General features: G+C 37.3%; 1 protein-coding gene across 1 annotated transcript in view; it reads left to right on the top strand.

The window, feature by feature from the left end:
- FBN2 (fibrillin 2) overlaps positions 1-18,919 on the top strand; it is a 242,819-nt gene that overhangs the window by 4,678 nt on the left and 219,222 nt on the right. The window contains exons 3-5 of the mRNA XM_077911529.1: positions 1,201-1,299; positions 4,347-4,442; positions 10,796-10,891. Coding sequence (XP_077767655.1) covers positions 1,201-1,299; positions 4,347-4,442; positions 10,796-10,891 — 291 coding nt within the window. The remainder of the gene's footprint in view (positions 1-1,200; positions 1,300-4,346; positions 4,443-10,795; positions 10,892-18,919) is intronic.

Below are 18,919 nucleotides of genomic sequence, written 5' to 3'. Positions count from 1 at the left end.
CATGTTACTGCCAAAAATTAGTTTTCCATCTTCACACTATGATCTATGACATTTTCATTTATAAGGAGTACTAATGGAGATGCTAACCATATCGTATGGATACCAAGAGGCAGTTTGGGAAAGAAAAACAATTACTGAGTTAACTCACTTCTATACAACATTCCCTTTACATTATTGGGGGTGGGGGGTCTCAGATCTCTGAAAATTGTGAGAGCCCTCTCTAGTAAAAGACACATGTGTCCGTTCGCTTGAATGTTTATAGCCAGTTTGAGGATGTTGCCAGACTCTCTTTTTACTGTCTCCATGCATCCAGTCGTGGAGCATTAAAGTACATAAGCTTTGTATGTGAAGAAAGAATTCATTTGTGGGTATAGAGATGAATCGCTCAGCTCATAGATGGAGTGATTCTAAATGTGGAAGAGACTTCCCATTTGGAAGGCACTCTGCTAGTGATTTTGAGGATCCATGGTATGTGCTGTGTCAGTAAGCCTAACATTCTTTGCTGTGATGACCCTCATACCTTGGAGGTCACAGCTGCAGGAGGTTTGACTCTCCCTCCATCAAAATGTCGTAACAGCTTTCCTGACCAACAGGCATAGGCCAGGTTGTGGTGATAGCATGGGAGAAGAAAGGCTGGTGGAAGGAGAGTGGGAATTATTAAGGAGAACAAAGATTGATGATGGGGCAGGTCAGATACCAACTGGGAAGGAATGTACATGGAACCCCTGTGGCTTGGCCAACTGGTTAGGGCCTGGGATCTCTGGCTCAGCCCATTTTATATTTTCTATGTCTCGTGAAGTTCTTTTCCAGAATGGGCTTGTGTTTTGTGAGGGTGTTTAGGACCTCTGGGTTTCCTCAATCTTCCCAGCTTCCTACGACCAAGACTGCCTTGTGATAAATTCTGTGTATAAATTCTCTGCCTTGAATGGAAAACATGACCTGTATTGATAGGGGAGTTAAAGGATTACAGAACTTCTGAAGTAGTTTCATTTGTTTGCCCATTATCATAAGGATACATGTGACACTTAGTTTCATGTCTTTAGTGGGTCATTCTCTTGCCTATGAAATCAAACACTACATATCCCATATTTTTTTCATCTTAGTTTTTTTCAGGTTTATTGTTGTTAACCATAGCTTTGTTTTGTGGCCTGTGTTTATGACCTACTTATTCCCTTTACTCTCCTATTGTGTTTTCTGCAGCAATCTGTAGAAATAGTTGCGGAGATGGATTTTGTTCACGTCCTAACATGTGTACTTGTTCCAGTGGCCAGATATCACCAACCTGCGGATCAAAATCAAGTAGGTTTCTTGGATATGACCTTACCTTTCTGCATTATTCAAAAGCTTTTGAGTAAACACTAAATGTCCTTTTCCGCAAGTATATAAATTGGTGATTATTTTCCTCACTGACTAGATCTGTATTAATCTTCGGGATAAAAATCTTCAGTGGCTTAACTGATGCCACCAACAGCTTAATAATGATTTTATTAAGCAGATGGTTTAATTCTGGCCCAGGAGCTATGTGTCTATGAAGTAAAAGTGCCTGGATATGCAGTGGAAAGAAATTCTTTGTGAATAAGAACTATAACTCCTTGGGCTTTTACTCTGTGCCAGATAATGTTTTATGTTTTTGACTATAGCACTTTATTTCATCTTCATGCGAAAATCATGAGGTACTATTATCCCATTTTTCAGAGAAAGGAGATTGGCACTTTTGAGTTAAGTAACTTACCCAGAGTACTAGAGATTTGAATCCATGTATTCTGATGCCTAAACCAGTAGACTCCAATCCTAGGCTCTATTTATTGCCTTAATGGAATCCTGCAGTTCACGCCCTGTTTTGTGGGTGAACTAAAGGAGAAAGGTAAGAGGATTGGCCTGACAACAGATATTATATACTGACTTTACATATATTAACTCACTTTACATGTATTAACCCTCAGCAACCTGGTAAGATCACAAAAGTGGACTAGGATTGTATTACTCAATCCCAACCCAGGTTGGGATTGTCAGGTATTCAAGATTATTAATATGAGGCCAGTGTTTAAGATAATATTATAACAAGGTGGAAGCAAATACTCTATTTAATTTCTTAGTAATTAAATCAAATTTTAAATCTTCCTCAAGCCAGAGTGATGTCGTTTCATTTTTAACATGTCTCTCTCCAAATTTTCTCTCAGAAGAGGTAGTGGGGAATGTATGTCTGACACAGAAATCGAAGATTCTAGGTTTTTATGAGCAATGTCATTGTCCTTGGTGACACATCTGTGTAAAAACTTCTAGTTTCATTTTCTTAGAAAATAATCAGTTATTTTCTCAGCCTTTTAAAGTTCTTCACAGTTTATCCAGGCTTTCTTGACCACTCTGATTAGCAGATATCCTCCAGTGCTTTCAGGAACCTCCCGATCTGACTGCCTGGAAGATATTCTTGCCCACATTTTCATTATCCTGTTGTCTCAGTTTGTTCATATATGCCTTCAGAAAAAAAATCCTGGAGAAATTTTAGTTTAACTTCTTCTTAATCCTCTGCCTAGGCAGCTAAGCATTTCATGGGCCTACCCTTGTTTTATGGTATATGATTTCAAAGAGAATCCATGATTTTCTATGGCCTTCAGTAATACTCCCTTTTTTCTTTTCTTTTTTTTTTTTTAAGATTTTATTTATTTATTCATGAGAGAGAGAGAGTGAGAGGCAGACATAGGCAGAGGCAGAAGCAGGCTCCCTGCAGGGACCCCGATGCAGGACTAGATCCCGAACCTTGGGAGAAGGCAGGTGCTCAGCCATGAGCTACCCAGGTGCTCCAATACTCCCTTTTCATCAGAAACATTTCTCTGTTTGCCAGTCCTTGTCCTACTCCACTGCCCTGAGGCATTTAGCACCATTATTTGCTCTGTTTATGAATTCCTCTTTTCCCTTCATTTATGCAGTATCAAAGGCCCCAGAGTTCCCTTTCTTGAGTATTATTTTTTAATCTTCTGTCTGCATCTTCTTCATTAGACTTCCATTCAATGTTTGGCATTCTCAACAGTCTGGCCTCCCTGGGTGAACTTATTTGCATCTATTCCTTCAACTACTACCCATATGTTGCTAACTCATAGTAATGATCTCCAGAAGAGATCCCTCTGTTGAACCTCTATTCACAGGTTCAGTTTCCTGTTTCAGGTCTCTACTTGACTGCACAGTAAACATCTGAAACTTGGTTGTGTAAAATTTGATTCTTTGCTGCTCATAGTCTGCTGCTTCAGGTTTCTCTTGCTTCAGCAGATGCCACTGCCATCTACTCAGTGCCTAAGCAATGGTTTCTCTTTCTCTCTACTTTTTCCCCCTTTCTCTCGTGTCTGCTCTTTCAACAAGACCTGTGGGTTCTGTTGGAAAACATCTCAAATGCATCTTCTCCGTTCTATCACCATTGATATCCCGTGGTTCAGCTTTCCTCATCTCTTACCCAGACTACTGCAGTAACTTCCTGATGGCTTTTTTGCCTTCCCACCTTGGCCCTCTTCAGATCTGTTCTTTGCAGAGCATCTAGAGGAATCCTTTAAAAATACAAACTGCATCACTTAAGTGTCTTGTTTCAGTCCTTTCGATGACTACTTTTGCATTCAGGGTATAATGCAGATCCTTCCATGGCCTGAGAGACCTTGAATTATTTGACTGGCTTCTGAATGCCTAAGAACTTCTCCTCCCAGCCTGACTCTTAATAATCCCATGACTCTTTCAGTTCTTCAAATAGAGGAAACTATTTGCCATCCAGGGGTGTTTTGATTTTTTAGTTGGTCTCCCTGTGAGTTTTTGCTCTACTGCTTCTCATACCTGGCTCATTTTATTCCTTCAGAACTTTTCTTAGGTGTCACATCAGAATGATCTGCAGAGTCTCACTCTGGTCTAGGTTCCTCCTTGGCTCCAGGCTGTTCTCCTTCACAACACAGTTTCCTTTGGAGAACTTGTCATGATCCATAATGAAACTGTAGTGTTTGTTTACTTGTGTTTTGTCTGTCTCTCTGTGGGAATGCTAGGTCTATCATTATAGCAGAGCATTGAGCACGTGGGGCAGACACTGAGCCTCTGTATCCTGAATGATACACAAGTGCCTCCCACTTCCTAGAAACTATGCTGTCAGGATATACTGATTTCTTTAACACTGCAAGTGTAATATAGTTTAAATGCCTGCCAGAAATACAACATTGTAACAGGATATGCTCCTGTGTGCACTTACACAAGTGGGTCATAACACTTCTGTAGAATACATTTGTCATTGAATTGGAGATTTTGTATAGTTTTATAACTCACAGATACTAAAATTTTAGTGATTGATATCTTTATATGTTTTTTGTTGTTCATTGCAGTTCAGCAGTGCAACGTGAGGTGCATGAACGGAGGGACCTGTGCAGATGACCATTGCCAGTGCCAGAAGGGATATATTGGAACTTACTGTGGACAACGTAAGGAACATTGGAATAGACTTTGTTTATTAGAAGTTATTTGATTTAGTGAGTGTTTCATGCTAGGTCATAATTTAAGGATCTGTAAAGCCTTTAAGCATTAAAAAAATAACTTCATGTAGTAAGCCATAGTGAACAACTGAATTTCTAATTTTTAATCATAGATTTTTTTTTCTCTTTTAAGATTTCTGTGTTCTAAAACAGATGTTGATGTTGACTACCACTAATAGTTCTTCAGAATTGACACATACCACAAGTTAATATTTACTTGCTTTTTAAAAAAACCTAACTCTGTAAAACATGAATACCTTCCTGAAGGTATAGTAAAGATTGTTGTGATTTCTCTCTCTTTGGGTTATCCCAGAATTAACCCTAGGGGAGCCAATCTTATAAATTATGTTTTGCTCATATATATTTAATTATTTAATGCAATAGTGCAGGGCTCTGAAACGATTTTTAAAAAATCAGGTGTCGTTGTGAAAGAGGGAGCCTTAATCCAATAAAGGTCTACTCTTCACTCACTGGAGGATACTTGGTACTAATTAAGAAATAATTTTTTAACAAGAATGTGAAGATTGTAACTCCTAGATTATGACATATTTCTGGGGAAGACTAGAGGTTTGTATTTCCCAAACTGTGGGACTCTTACAAGAATCTCCATATTTTTTATAAAGATTTTATTTATTTATTCATGAGAGACACAGAGAGAGGCAGAGACATAGGCAGAGGGAGAAGCAGGCTCCCCACAAGGAGTCTGATGTGGGACTTGATCCCAGACCCTGAGATCACGCCCTAAGCTGAAGGCAGACGCTCAACCACTGAGCCACCCAGGCGTCCCTCTTGTCAACCTTTTTAACACAGGAGCACCAAGTTGTAGGTGTGCAAGATGATCTACTTTGTTTTAAGCTAATCTTATTTTTGTTGGAATTTTAAAAGCTTAAAAAACTTGTTTTCAGTATGAATAAAGCATTAACCATTTTAACCATTTTTAAGTGTATGGTTGAGTGGCATTAAGTATATTCACATTGTTGTGTAATCATCACTGCCATCTATGTCCAGAACTTTTATTACTTTGTACCCAGTAAGCACTAACTCCTTATTTCTCCCTCACCCCATCTCTTGGCAACTAACATTTTCCTTTCTTTCTGTGAGTAATGGCTACTCAAGCTACCTCATACAAGCAGAATCCTATAGTGTATGTTTTTTCATGACTCTTTTACTTAACATAATGTATTCATGGCTCATCCATGTTAGAGCATGTATTAGAATTTCCTTCCTTTTTAAAGCTGAATAATAATCCATTTTATGTAGTTGCCATATTTTGTTTGTATCTCTTTGTCCCTGGATGGACACTTGAGGTGCTGCCACCTTTTGGCTGTCGTGAAGATGGATGTAGGACCATCCATTTGTATCCCTGCTTTCAGTTCTTTTGAGTACATACCCAGAATTAGAATTGCTAGTCCTTCCTATGCTATTCTGCTTTTAATTTAAAGAGCTGCTTTGCTATTTTCCTTAGTGGCTGTACCATTTTACCTTCCTACCAACAGTGCCCAAGGGCTCTAATTTCTCCACATTCTCACTAGTACTTATTTCTCTCTGTGTGTATGTGTGTGTGTGTGTGTGTGTATGTGTGTGTGTGAGAGAGATAGACATCCTCATAGATTTGAAGTGTATCTTCTTGTGGTGGTTCTTTGTAAGATTGCCTTCCAGTTAGGGTAACATAGCTTTCTATTTATAAATGCTAGGAAGTTTTCTTTTAAAATAATTTAAGTAGGTGAATCAATTTAAAGAAAAATACTTTGGGTCAAAAATCAGTCACTTTTTTCTGTAAAGGCCAGATAAATATTTTATGCTCTGTGGTCTCTGTCACAAGTACTCAGTTCTTTTATTACAGTGCAGAAGTGACCATAAACCATGTGTAAATGAAAGAACTTGGCTGTGTTTCAGCAGGACTTTATTTTTGGGCACTGAAACTTGAATTTTATACCATTTCCATGTGTCACAAAAATATTTACTCTTATTTTGAATATTTAACCATAGAAAAATATGAAAACCATTCTTAACTCATGGGCATTAAAAAAACACATCTAGTGGTGGGAAACATCTGACCTGTGGACTTTAGTTTGTAGACCCCTTGTATAGATGGCTTTCAGGTATGGCTACAGCTGTTATGGTAATCTGAGATTGACAAGTGTGGGAAGTGAAGCTTTATGGATTTCTGAGAGAATACACTGCCTTGAGGCCAGTTTTCTTGCAAGAACAGGAGATGCCAATGTATTAACTTTTTTTGGGCTAGAGTTGGCTAGGTAGGAGCAGGAAGGTGCTGGACAACAGTGTAACAGAAATTTTAGCAACATTTTTTCATGAATTATTTTTTTTCTATATTTTCTTCAAATATTTAGGTATTTTCCAAACTTTATACAAGGGACTCCAGTTTATAACCACTAAAAACAAAACAAAACCTATCTATTATGAACATAGTATTTATAAGGACACAGATTTATACCTTTTTTATATCTATACAGAAGTGGTAGGAGATCTGATTTTATTCTTTTTTTATTTTTTGAAGATTTCATTTATTTGAGGAGTGAGAATGAACAAGAGAGAGAGAGAGCACAAGCTAAGGGGAAGGGGCAGAGGGAGAGGAAGAAGCAGACCCCCCCGCTGAGCAGGGAACCTGATGTGGGGCTTGATCTTGAAATCATGACCTGTCCTGGGATCGAGCCCCACATCAAAGGCAGACACTTAACCAAATGAGCCACCTGGACACCCCTGATTGTATTCTTCTTTTATAGAGTTCAGAAGCAAGAGAAGAGACACAATTATCCTTCCTGAAACTCAACCTTTTATTTCATAGGGGAAGAGAATTGTAATTACTTTAGAATTACGAGGAGGAAGGGCCTTGTCTCAACTGATCTTTCAAGTATTTGCTCAAATCTAACCTGAAACTAGCCACTTTCAGCCTGAATTCACCTGCTGTATCTGTCTGGGGTCTGTGTATGTATGTGTCTTCCTACAGGTTCTGCAGAAAGAGTTCTAGCTGCTGTGTCCCTTCTTTGCTCTTCACATAGAAGTAGTAAAGGGATGAAAAGTAGTTTCCCTCCCTGGAGGAGGTGTTTCTATGTTCTTTTGCCCTGTGCCAAGCCATACCAATGTCCTCACACTTTTCAGTCAGAGGAGAGGGAAAAGCAATGGGTCAGAAAACAGCACATGTGAAAATTTGTTCACTGAATAGCTCATGAGACGGAATTATCACTGAGCAACATTTACTCAGAGTTCACAGAACATATGGTACAAGCAGATCATATATCCCACAAAATTCGATCACAGCAAATAAGAAGGTGCAGGGTATGTCACCTAGCATACGTTAACTCAAGACCTGGTGTAAGGAAGACACTTGCTAAGTTGTGTGACACAGAGGTAGCATTATAGTCCTGAGAGTAAGGAAGCAGGTGTAACAGTTCTCAGCTTGTGAATCCAGAAACGTCCTAGAAATACATTTGCTAAAATGAGGATTATAAAAACATTTAAACTACTTAGCTGCCTTCCCAGAAATGTGGAAAGCATTCCTTAGAAAGCACTCTTTCATTTTTTTTTCAGCAGTGTTTACCAAGTCACTCCTGTGAGCCCGATGCTCTGCAAGGTGTTGGGAATGTATCAGTGAGCAAACAACATGACCTAAAGGTTCCATTTTAGGTCGGTGTGAAAAGTGTTCTAGCCAGAGGGAAAAGCAGATTCACAGGACCTGTGGTGGGAACAGAGTTCACATATTTTGGAGATAATAAGAAAAACCATGTGGCTAAAGAGAGGAAAGGAGATAATGATGGGAGGTGAGTTCAGAGATGGTGGTGGACAGCCTTATCCACCAAGGAAAGAAATTTGGACTCTAAATATTATGGGGAGTCATTGAGGTAGTTTGAGTTGTGGAGTGATAGGATCTGATTAACTTAAAAGAAAAATCACTCTGGCTGCTACTGGATTGGAGAAAGGGTGAGAGAAAACATGAAAGGTGAGTTAGCAGCTACTGTAGTGGTGCTGATGCATGGTGCTGGTGTAATTGAAGATTTGGGAAGTGCTTGCCTTGAGCTTGTCTTTGGAGGGAGAATCTGTGGAAGGAAGTATGTGCTGATGAGCGGGTGTGCTGGGGGGAGAAACAAACAGAGGTCCGTGATGGCAACTGGAGAATTGGGTGGAGCTCCAGAGTGAATGGTACTGTCATTTCCTGAAATGGCAATGACTGAACAGGGAGTGGGTTAGAGCTGAAAACATGGGAGGGAGAGAATTCTGTTCTGGACTTGGTAGTTTAAAAAGTCTATTTAGACCTCTGGTTGGAAAGATGTAAGAGCTCAGATCTTCAGAGAGAGCTGAGGGGGATACGAACTTGGGCTCACATAGACTGGGTTTTTATATAGGTAACAGGTTAAATACGGGCCTGGATGAAGATCACTGGGAAGTTGCCGTGGATAGTGTATAGCATTGGTTTTTCCCCATTGCCTTTTGCTTTATCCCATACCAGGTGCGAGCATTTCTTTCTTCCTGGGTGGTCAGCCTTCTTTCCATGGTGGAAATTTAGGCATATTCATGTTTCTTTCCAACTCCATTTAAACTACAGATTTTCATTTCTGTTTTGTTACAAGAAAAACCACTTCATGAAATAACTCTCATCATAACTCTTTCTCAAGAAGGATAATTATTTCATTCATTCATTCATTTCTTTTATTTTTTAAATTCTGCTTTTTTATGCATTGTCCACTTCTTTTGCTGTTGTTCAGTGTAAACTTTGGGTGATATAGAGCAGGTCTCCTTTTCATGCAAATACTCTATAGAATAAAAGAGAAGGAGAATTTAAGTTTGTAGAACAGTTTTCATGTGCAGCCACTGTACACTGTGTTTTATACACCATTTGATTTAATCCTCAAGCCCCTCTTAGGTAGGATCTATTAACTCGATTTTTCAGCAAGGGAGCTGAGAATGAGAAAGATGACTAGGTGATTAGGATGTGCTGAAAACAACAAAACTCCTTATCTGTTCACTGTGACTTTCTGCATTCCAAAATAGTGCAAAAAGGGCTTCAAGACTCTCACATATTGCAGGATTTTTGTTTAGTATCTGTGAGGGATCAAATTCTACACTCGATGATAGAGATACAAAGGCAAGCAGACTCTCTTGTCCCTGTCGTGGAAGAGCTCACTCTCATGGAAGAACAAGGTGGGTGAATTGGTGGACAAGCTCTTAGTACCAGTATTTTCTCTGAGAAGACATGATTCTTAGATTCAGCTGCCATCACAAGAGTTTGTAGGAATAGTTATTTTTCAGGGAACCTGCAAAATGGTCTTTGCAGAGCGGTCTTCTTCTTTGTGGTCCTGGCTGCTGAGGGTGGTATAGTCGGGGAGGGGAGCCGCTCAGGGTCATTTCTGGTTCTCTGGCCCCCTGGAGCCCACCGAACCTGAACTGAATCCTAGTCTCCCTGGTCACTAGTGGAAAGGAGTGGAGGAGTGCATGCCGTCTGTATTCATGTTAGTTTTTCCCTTTTATTATTTACCCACCCCCGTCTTTTTAGGGGAGGCTTTTTTGTCTTCTTTGATTTTTCCTTCCTTTTGTTGCCATATCCTCTTTCTTTAACCATATCACATCCCCTTCCCCTTTTTTCCTGTTTCTCTACTACCTATTGTCTGCCCTCTTTTTTCCTGCATTTCCCCATATTTTAATTTCTTACCTGTGAAGATTGATTATGGGGTTAATAGAACTAAGACAGAGGATTGGATAGTTACATTCTGACACTATAAACGTTTGAGGCAGTCAATCCTTGTGATTCTGTTTAAAAGAAAAAAAAACTTTATGAGGTGTGTGCCTAACAATGTAACTTACATGAATTGTGTAGACTTTTGTCCCATTATACATTACATATATTTATCTAAATGCCTGATGTATGCTGTGAGTGTGTTTGAGATGTAAGATCCATTTTGGGCTGCATCTCCATGCTATGTTGTACAGATGATCTTTGAACTGCCAGCCCTCTGCACAGTTGAAAATCCATGAATAACTTTTGAATCCCCAGAAATCTAACTAGTAATAGTTGTTTGGAAGTCATACTGATAACATAAACAATGGATTAACACAGATTTTTTATGTTGTATGTATTATATACTATATTCCTTAAGTATGCTAGAGAAAAAAAAATGTGATTAAGGAAATCCTAGGAAAGAGAAAATATATTTACAGCACCGTACTGTATTTATAAAAAAAAAATCTGCTTATGAGTGGACCAGTACAGTTGAAACTTGTGTTGTTCAGTGATCAGCTGTATATGGAAATATTCTATATAATGAGCGTCTTGCCGTGTTTGTGTGCAGCTGTCTGCGAAAATGGATGTCAGAATGGTGGACGTTGTATTGGACCTAACCGCTGTGCTTGTGTTTATGGATTCACTGGTCCACAGTGCGAAAGAGGTAAGAAAAGATAAATGAGAACCTTCCTTTGGAGAAGTCTCTTTTGATCTAAAAACATATAATTTTTTGTTATCCAAGGAACATTCTTCTAATGAAATAATATTTTTGTTTTTGTCGATGTCTATACCTTGAATGGTAAGATTATGAGACATAACTAATACCAGCTAAAGAGTGTCCATGTTCTCCAGTGGAATGATTTCAGTTCAGGAAGCCAGTAGAAGTTCTGTTGGGCAGGAGAAAATGAGTGGAAGAATGGATGCTTAGTAGGAATCCAGCATTGTCTACTTTATCCATGTAAATGGACATTCACGCCAATATGAAACCAATTTACCATGATCACTTAAACTCATGATCTACTTACTGACTGCTAAAAATCTCCAGTGTTGATGTGCTAAATGTCCTGGAAGCAATTGGGTATCAATGACATATCAAAGATATTTAATCTTCTAAAATGCAACAAATAACTATTAAACACTGAACCATATAAGAAAAATAAGTTTAAACTAAATGAAGTATTACATAATCACTCAAAATGGCATACCTCTTTATTTTCCCAAGGCTTGTCATAGCATCTAGACTTGTATAACACTTTCTTTGTCACATTGCATTATTAGAGTGAAGTTATGCCATTGAAATATTAGATAAGTAGTGGTGATGGTTTATATATGTACAGAGACTCTAAGTTGCAAAGAAACCTTATATTTAATAAGTTATACTCATTTTCCTGACAAAAATTTCATTTTAGTATTTGGGTTAAATCTTGAGAAGATGATGAAGAATTTGAATTCTATGGTGAAGTTTAAAAAGTAAAATATATTGCAAGCTTTTAACATACACTGATATGTATATATACATCATGGTATTTATATTATTCCTAAGGTAACAGAGATTTCTTGGGACTGAAATACATTCCACACATGACAGAGTTTATGGTTTTACTTAGGGAAAATTTAAATGTTTTTACCAGATGCTTTTATTTTGGGAAGAAAAATTAATTATGAAATGTTAGCATAAAAAGGTAAGTTGTCAAGAATGGAATAACACAAATTTCCTATGTAATGTTAAGTTTATTTAAAAACTATAAAATGAAAAATAGTTAAATTTAAGATGTCAAACATAATTATAATTGGTGGAGATAAAGCTCGTATTTCTGCAAGTCATATATTCTTTGTAGTTCTTTCATCCTGAAGCACATTTCAAGGTCAATTCCTAATTGGTGAAGGAATTGAGCAGTTTCAAGTTAGAGGCTTCCAGGAATTACATAATCATTCTTCAACAGTTATCCATTCATTAGCTTTGTTAGTCCTTACTAAATTTATGGGAATCCAATAGAGACGTACGTATATCTTACATGTACAGTAGCATGTTTTCATAAGAAATTACAAAATTAATTAGTTAATAGGTTAGCCTGAAGAATATTTTAAAAACAGGGGCTTGTTTCTTAAAAATCTTTTTAATTATGCAACTGATGAATTATTGAACACTGCATCTGAAACTAATGATGTACTATATGTTGGCTAATTGAATTTAAATTAAAAATTTTTTAAAAATCTTTTTAAATTACTACCTTCAGATGAAAATTCTAAGCTTTATTTCTTATAAAAAAGAAAGAGTTGGTAATTTTCACTCTATTTTGCAAATATAAACTTACATGCTTTTAGAAAATATATTTGGTGCAAAACTTTGGTGTGTAATAGTTAATCCTGCTAAAAGTAGAGTTCCTCATTTTTCTTAAGAAACATGGTCTACACAGATACAAAAGGAATAATTCACTTATGTTGAGCTTAGTGAAGAGGCTCACATGCCCTGTTAAAATTTAAGGTTCATATTATGTTTTTCAGTTATAGAGTTTCCAAATATATGTTCTTTGTTCCCTTAAAAAAAACAAAACAAAACAGACTTTGTAAAATGAGAGGGATGTTTTTCCTCCTTAATGTAGGACACATACAATTTTCCTTTAAATCGACCTCTGGGTATCAGTTGTATGATAAAACATGGCAGCTTTTCCAGCTATCTAAGCTTCTGGCAGACTAGTTTCTGGACTGGAGACAGAGACTGAGTGGTAACTGAGTGGCTGGCATGATTATGGTGTTTAACTTGAGTCTTGTTGCTTGGTAAGCTGAACCTCTTTGGAGTTCTCTTCTCACTCATGCTGATATGTACATACAATGACCATTAATACTTAGCTTTAAATAAAGAGTACTTATGGCCACTGCTGATTGTAGGAGGCAGACAACCAAGCTGTGTCCAAGGCACATGTGAAGACTCCGTTCTTTTGGCTCCTCTCTCCAAATAGATGGCATTTGAAAAAAAGATAAATATTGCATTTAATGTGTCCCCGAGAATACATGGATATGGAATTAACATCATATATCAAGACCTGCCACTTTTTTATCCTAACACTTAAAGAGTATCTTATTATTTATCAGTAGAAACTTGGAGGGGGCGGGGCAGGGAGGCAAGAAATGAATTTACTTAAGGGGTTTCTGGACAAAATAATGGTCATTACTTGATCACAAATGCAGCTAGCTCAAAGTCCCTATTTCAGCTTCTTTGTCTTAAATGGTTGTTGAAATCTTGAATTTTCCTAAGGCTTATATAAGGACCATTTGTTAGAAATGTAGCCTAGACTTTTAAAAATTACCCATAAATTATTACTTCACACTGTTTTTTATCATGTAAATGTGACTTTCTTTAAAAATGCATACATTTGCTGAAATTGCAAATATCCCTGTTTTGAGTGACATTTCCTTTAGAATGTACGTTTTTCAGTAAAGGGTACCTTAAAAAAGCTGGATTGGAGATTAATTTTTAAATCTATTGACATTTTAAGAAAAATGCCATTTGTGAATCTGAAGCTACTTTAAAAAAGGTTAGATCAAGCGTTCAAGTCTGAAATGTAAACTTTCAAGCCTTTGTGTAAAATGAAACATGGATAGATTTCTTGTCAGGATAAGTTTCATAAAATCATTTAGTTGTAGAACCTAATGCATAATCTCAATATCTGAAAGCCTGAGGAGGAGTTACTCAGCCTTTGCTTGAATATCTCCAGGCACAGAGTTCTCACTCACTTACCTCTTTGTGAAGCAGGGCTTCATTGTCAGAATCCTCTTTGTTTTCAAATGCTCTATTATTATGGTCCTGCCTAAGCTAGGCGTTTAGCAAATGGTTAGCCCATCCCTCATTGTCCAATTCATTAGACATGACTTCTCTAAAAGGAGGAACCCACAATCTTAACACTCAGGTTTGCCTATTGGCGACTTGAAGTCAAATTATAAATTCTTGAGTTATTCTCTATAATTTTGCTCATCCACTCACATCTCGGGAAGTAAAGTAACTGTAAACAGCTAATCAGCCTACTTGGACCATATCTAGATTGTCCAAGAACAGGAGTGGAAGCGGGCAAATTAGGGTTTTCCTGAATTCTGGTAATTAGGTAGACCTGACTTAAGTTTGTTCAGAAATAACTGATGCATGTATTAATTAACATTAATTCCATGGTCTTGGAATTTATTATAAAGTACGCTTGGTGGGTTTGCTCAGCCTATGAAGTAACAGCAAATTAGTGTGATGAGGAATACAGGGGAACATGGTGAGAGAATAAGATGGCATATTATGCAGAATTCTATACACAGTGGATTTGATGCTTCCAAGAAATGCATAAGCAGTACGTTTCAGAAAAAAATTCCTTCCATTGTAATATTCTCATCTAAAAGAAACACGTTTATTATAAAATAATTTAGAAAATAAGATAAAAATATGCAGGTATTAATAATCCCTCCCGTCATAAGTAATTATTTTATAACATTTGGAGGGGATAGGCTTTGAATCTTTTTTTCTACTACATATTTAATGCTGATGAAGATTGGGATCTTTCCATTCTTACTGGAATCCACTCTTTTTTTTTTTAAGTTTTATTTATTTATTCATGAGAGACACACACAGAGAGAGAGAGGCAGAGACATAGGCAGAGGGAGAAGCAGGCTCCATGCAGGGAGCCTGAAGCTGGACTCGATCCTGGGACTCCAGGATCACACCCTGGGCCAAAGGCAGATGCTCAATCACTGAGCCACCCAGGCGCCCTGGAATCCACTCTTCTTAACATGAAATCTGCTTGTCTCCTGCTCCTCATTTGTGTTATTAAATACATTGTTACAGATTGAAATAGTTGTGATGCATATTGTAACAATGAGGGCTAGGCAGCTAAATTCTCTCCAATCATTCCATGTTTGTAAAATTATTTTCTTGATGTCACAGATGAAAGAACTTTGCCCAGGTGAAAGTTAACGGTAGCACTGGAGAGTATAAGGATAAGGAGGGTATCAAACGAACTAATTTTAAGACCTTAAACTCAATTACTGTGGCGTAGCTGCCTGCCCGCCGTAATTATATTTCTTTGTTAGTCAACATTTAGGGTCATTTCTGGATTTTCTTTTTGTTTTTGTTTTTTTTTTTTTTTTTGGCTTATTTGTATTTTAGCAATGCTGTGATAAGAATCTATGTAGATAAATCTGTATCTGCAATTTTATTCTTAGGATATAGCATAGAAATGCAGCTGCTGAATTGTCTAATATGTGAGAATTTAACCTTTGAGATGTTGTTTATTTTCCTCTAAAAAGGCTTTTTATGATTTATTCCTTTGGTATTATGTATAGAAAGTCTTTATTTATTCCCAAATCTTATAAATATCTGTAGTTTCCCCTGCCTAGTGCTATGGAGATTTTATTTCTTTTTGCTTTTTAAATGACAAGTTAGGAGGGTAACTTTTATTTTTAAATGAAGTAAATTTATTTATGAATATTTATCATGTATCCTTTAGGTGGGTATTGTTAGGCTAAATAGTTGGAATTCAAGCTACAAAGCCCAATGATACAAACTCTCTGTTAATGAGAAGTGAACTAAAGAACAGTAGTGGTCATCTACTTAAATATTAAAAAGTAATACAATCTGTAAATACTGAAATAGGAATAGGAACAACTTTATGAGAGAGCTCAGGAATGTTTTCTAGTTAAGGGAGATTTAGAAATGTCTTCTTGCAGTTAATCTGAATGAAAAAAATGAAAAAATATAACTCATTATAATGAGAAAGCAATTTTGAACTAATTCCTATATTGATATTACAAGATACATTGTGATTAACTTTTATGCTAAATAACATTATTTAAACTCCATACTTAAGTACCAGTTACCACAATCACTGAGCTGAACTTGTTTTATGGAAATAAAATGTCTGCCTCTCTCTTGCACTCTGAAGATCTAGTGAGAAAGAAATTAAAAGGAACAGAGAGAGAATGTTACCAACCACAGATGTCAAACTCACGTGTGCCCACACGCATGCATGCACACAGACACACATTTCTGCACTCGTGAGACTGTTAGAATTTTATAACCTCGCACTCTCTAAGCTAAACTTAGCCTTAAATGGGCATCAGAGAAATACCAAAAGATCTGTGAGAACTTTACTTTTTGGCATTAGCTCAGATGACATCCTTATCTTGAATGCCATTAAGAACATGAGGGAAGGAAAATGAGAGCAAAAACGCAGACAGTGGGAAAAAGAAGGGAAGAGAGGGAAGAAAGGAAGGAAGGATGAAAGAAAAGTGTAATGCTTGAGACTAGGAGTGGAGACCCTTGATTCTAGAAAGGAAAGATCCACATTTGAGAGACAGCCATTGATTGATCTGATCTGGGTGAAGCCAGGGCCCCCAATTCTCAGTCTTTGCTTTAAACCTCTGCTGTTTAGATGTGTGCAATAAGATCAAGTGTGGGGGATCCCTGGGTGGCTCAGTGGTTTGGCGCCTGCCTTTGGCCCAGGGCGCGATCCTGGAGTCCCGGAATCGAGTTCCGCGTCGGGCTCCCTGCATGGAGCCTGCTTCTCCCTCCTCCTGTGTCTCTGCCTCTCTGTCTCTCTCTCTGTCTATCATAAATGAATAAATAAATCTTTAAAAAAAATAAGATCAAGTGTGCTAGGATCCTGTTAGACTTTGGTGCTTTACCTTTGAAGCCCCTTTGAATTAAAGCAGTGAGTGTTTTCATTTATTCCAGCTCTAAGTGCCCTTAAGTAGATTTCTTTGGTATTGGTTTATCTACCTGCAGGCAGGGAAAACTGCAATAGAAAATTTAAAATATTAACACATTTTATATATGTGTAATCTCCATAAGTATTTTTCTCTTTTCCTATCTCAACATCAGATTGCAAGGCATTAGAGATTAACTTGTGTGGAATTTGGGCAGAGCTACCACACACACACACACACAAACACACACACAAATTAAATATAAAGAAATGTTATGTAGGATTCAGTCAAAAGTAGTAATAAAATGGGGATGTGTACTCTGTACATTTGACCCTTGAACAATATAGATTTGCAGTCTGCAGCTCTACTTATATGTGGACTTTTTAAATAAATATACTGCAGCACTATAAATTTATTTTCTTTCCTATGATTTTCTTAATATTTTGTTTTCTCCTAACTTCATTATAAAAATGTAGTATGTAATACACATACAAAATACGTATTGATCAACTGTTCTTGTTATTGATAAGGCTTCTAGTCAAACAGTAGGCTACTTATGCTTAAGTTTGGGGAGTCAGAAGTTATATATGGATTTTCACCTGTGCAGGGGTCAGTGCCCCTGACTTCTTTGTTGTTTAAGGATCAGTCATATTTCAAAAAATCTCAGACATTATAAATTCCTAAATAGCACCTGCATCCAAGGGTTTCAGATAAAGGACTGTGTACACACAACTGCTTTGTGGAATTGTTGAAAAGATTAAAAATGTGTTCAGCTCCTGACACAAAAGAGGCAGAGTGCCTGGCTCATAGTAAGCATCCACTGAGTAATATTCGTTGTGTTTTGAGTACACAGGGTGTAGTGAGAATTAGAACTGAAATTTATTATGTTTTAAGTATACAGGGTATAGGCAGAATCAGAATTCAATGTTAAGACCTGTGTGACCTTGGAAATGTGATTACCCTCTTCTGATCCTTGCATAAAAATGTGTCTTTCATATCACCCTTACTTTTGTGACTTAAATGATACAGTAGAATACCTGGTACCCAATAAATGATAATCACTGATGCTAATCTCTTTTAACTGGACTCCCCATTTATCAAAAATAAAGTAGGTATGGTGGCTGGCTGTTCAAAATGGAATAATCAAAAATGGAATTTCAAATAGGGAATAGAAGGATTTTGTTAGTTACTTAAGTCATACAAATAAAGTTTTATGCATGTCCTTATTGAGAATATATACCATATTTTAAGGGAGGCTCACCTTCATGGTATGAGAATTAAATGAGAGATACAGTGTCAAGCCATGGTCTGGTACAGAGTATATATATATATATATATATATATATATATATGTGTGTGTGTGTGTATAGTTTGCTCAAGATACTTCTAATCAATAGTATTGCATGTTACTCAGTCTAATAGGAGGAGTTTGGGAAGGGTCTTCAGACAGTTCAGAGAATAATTCCTCTGTGAAGCTTTCCCTGACCACCACCCACCCTCTGCTCAGTTTACTTCTCATGCAAAAATTAGGCATGTTCTCCTTTTATCTATTTGTCATGTACTCTATCTCCTACAATAGTTCTCTTCATCACTGTGTTGTGACTAGTTGCTTACCTGGAGGTGAGCTTGTTAGGAGTAGAGATTTTTATCTGAAGTTGCCTTTGTGTTTCCTCTCCTCCACACAATGCAGTATATGCAAGGGACACCAGTTCGTGACTGGATAAGCATTGGGGTTCCCAGTAGAAGAGTTAGGATGAAAAAAAGTATAGACATGGTAGAGGCTCTTGGCTCTGGAATGTTCATGGAGACTTGTTTATCATGGATGCTGTAGGATACAGTTAATGAAACAGAAGAGCAGAAGATGAGGCTGGGAAAATAGTCTTGGACCTTAATATATGGAGTCTGGAATGCCAGAGTTGAGAGGCTGCCCTCTATTTGGCAGGCACTGGGGAGAGAGATTATGAAGGACTTCTGTACTTAAAAGTAGTTCTCCAGAGAGGTTACTCTGGAG

The sequence above is a fragment of the Canis aureus genome, chromosome 10 (assembly GCF_053574225.1).
Source record: "Canis aureus isolate CA01 chromosome 10, VMU_Caureus_v.1.0, whole genome shotgun sequence".
Taxonomy (NCBI): domain Eukaryota; kingdom Metazoa; phylum Chordata; class Mammalia; order Carnivora; family Canidae; genus Canis; species Canis aureus.
This window is presented reverse-complemented; position numbering and strand designations above follow the sequence as displayed.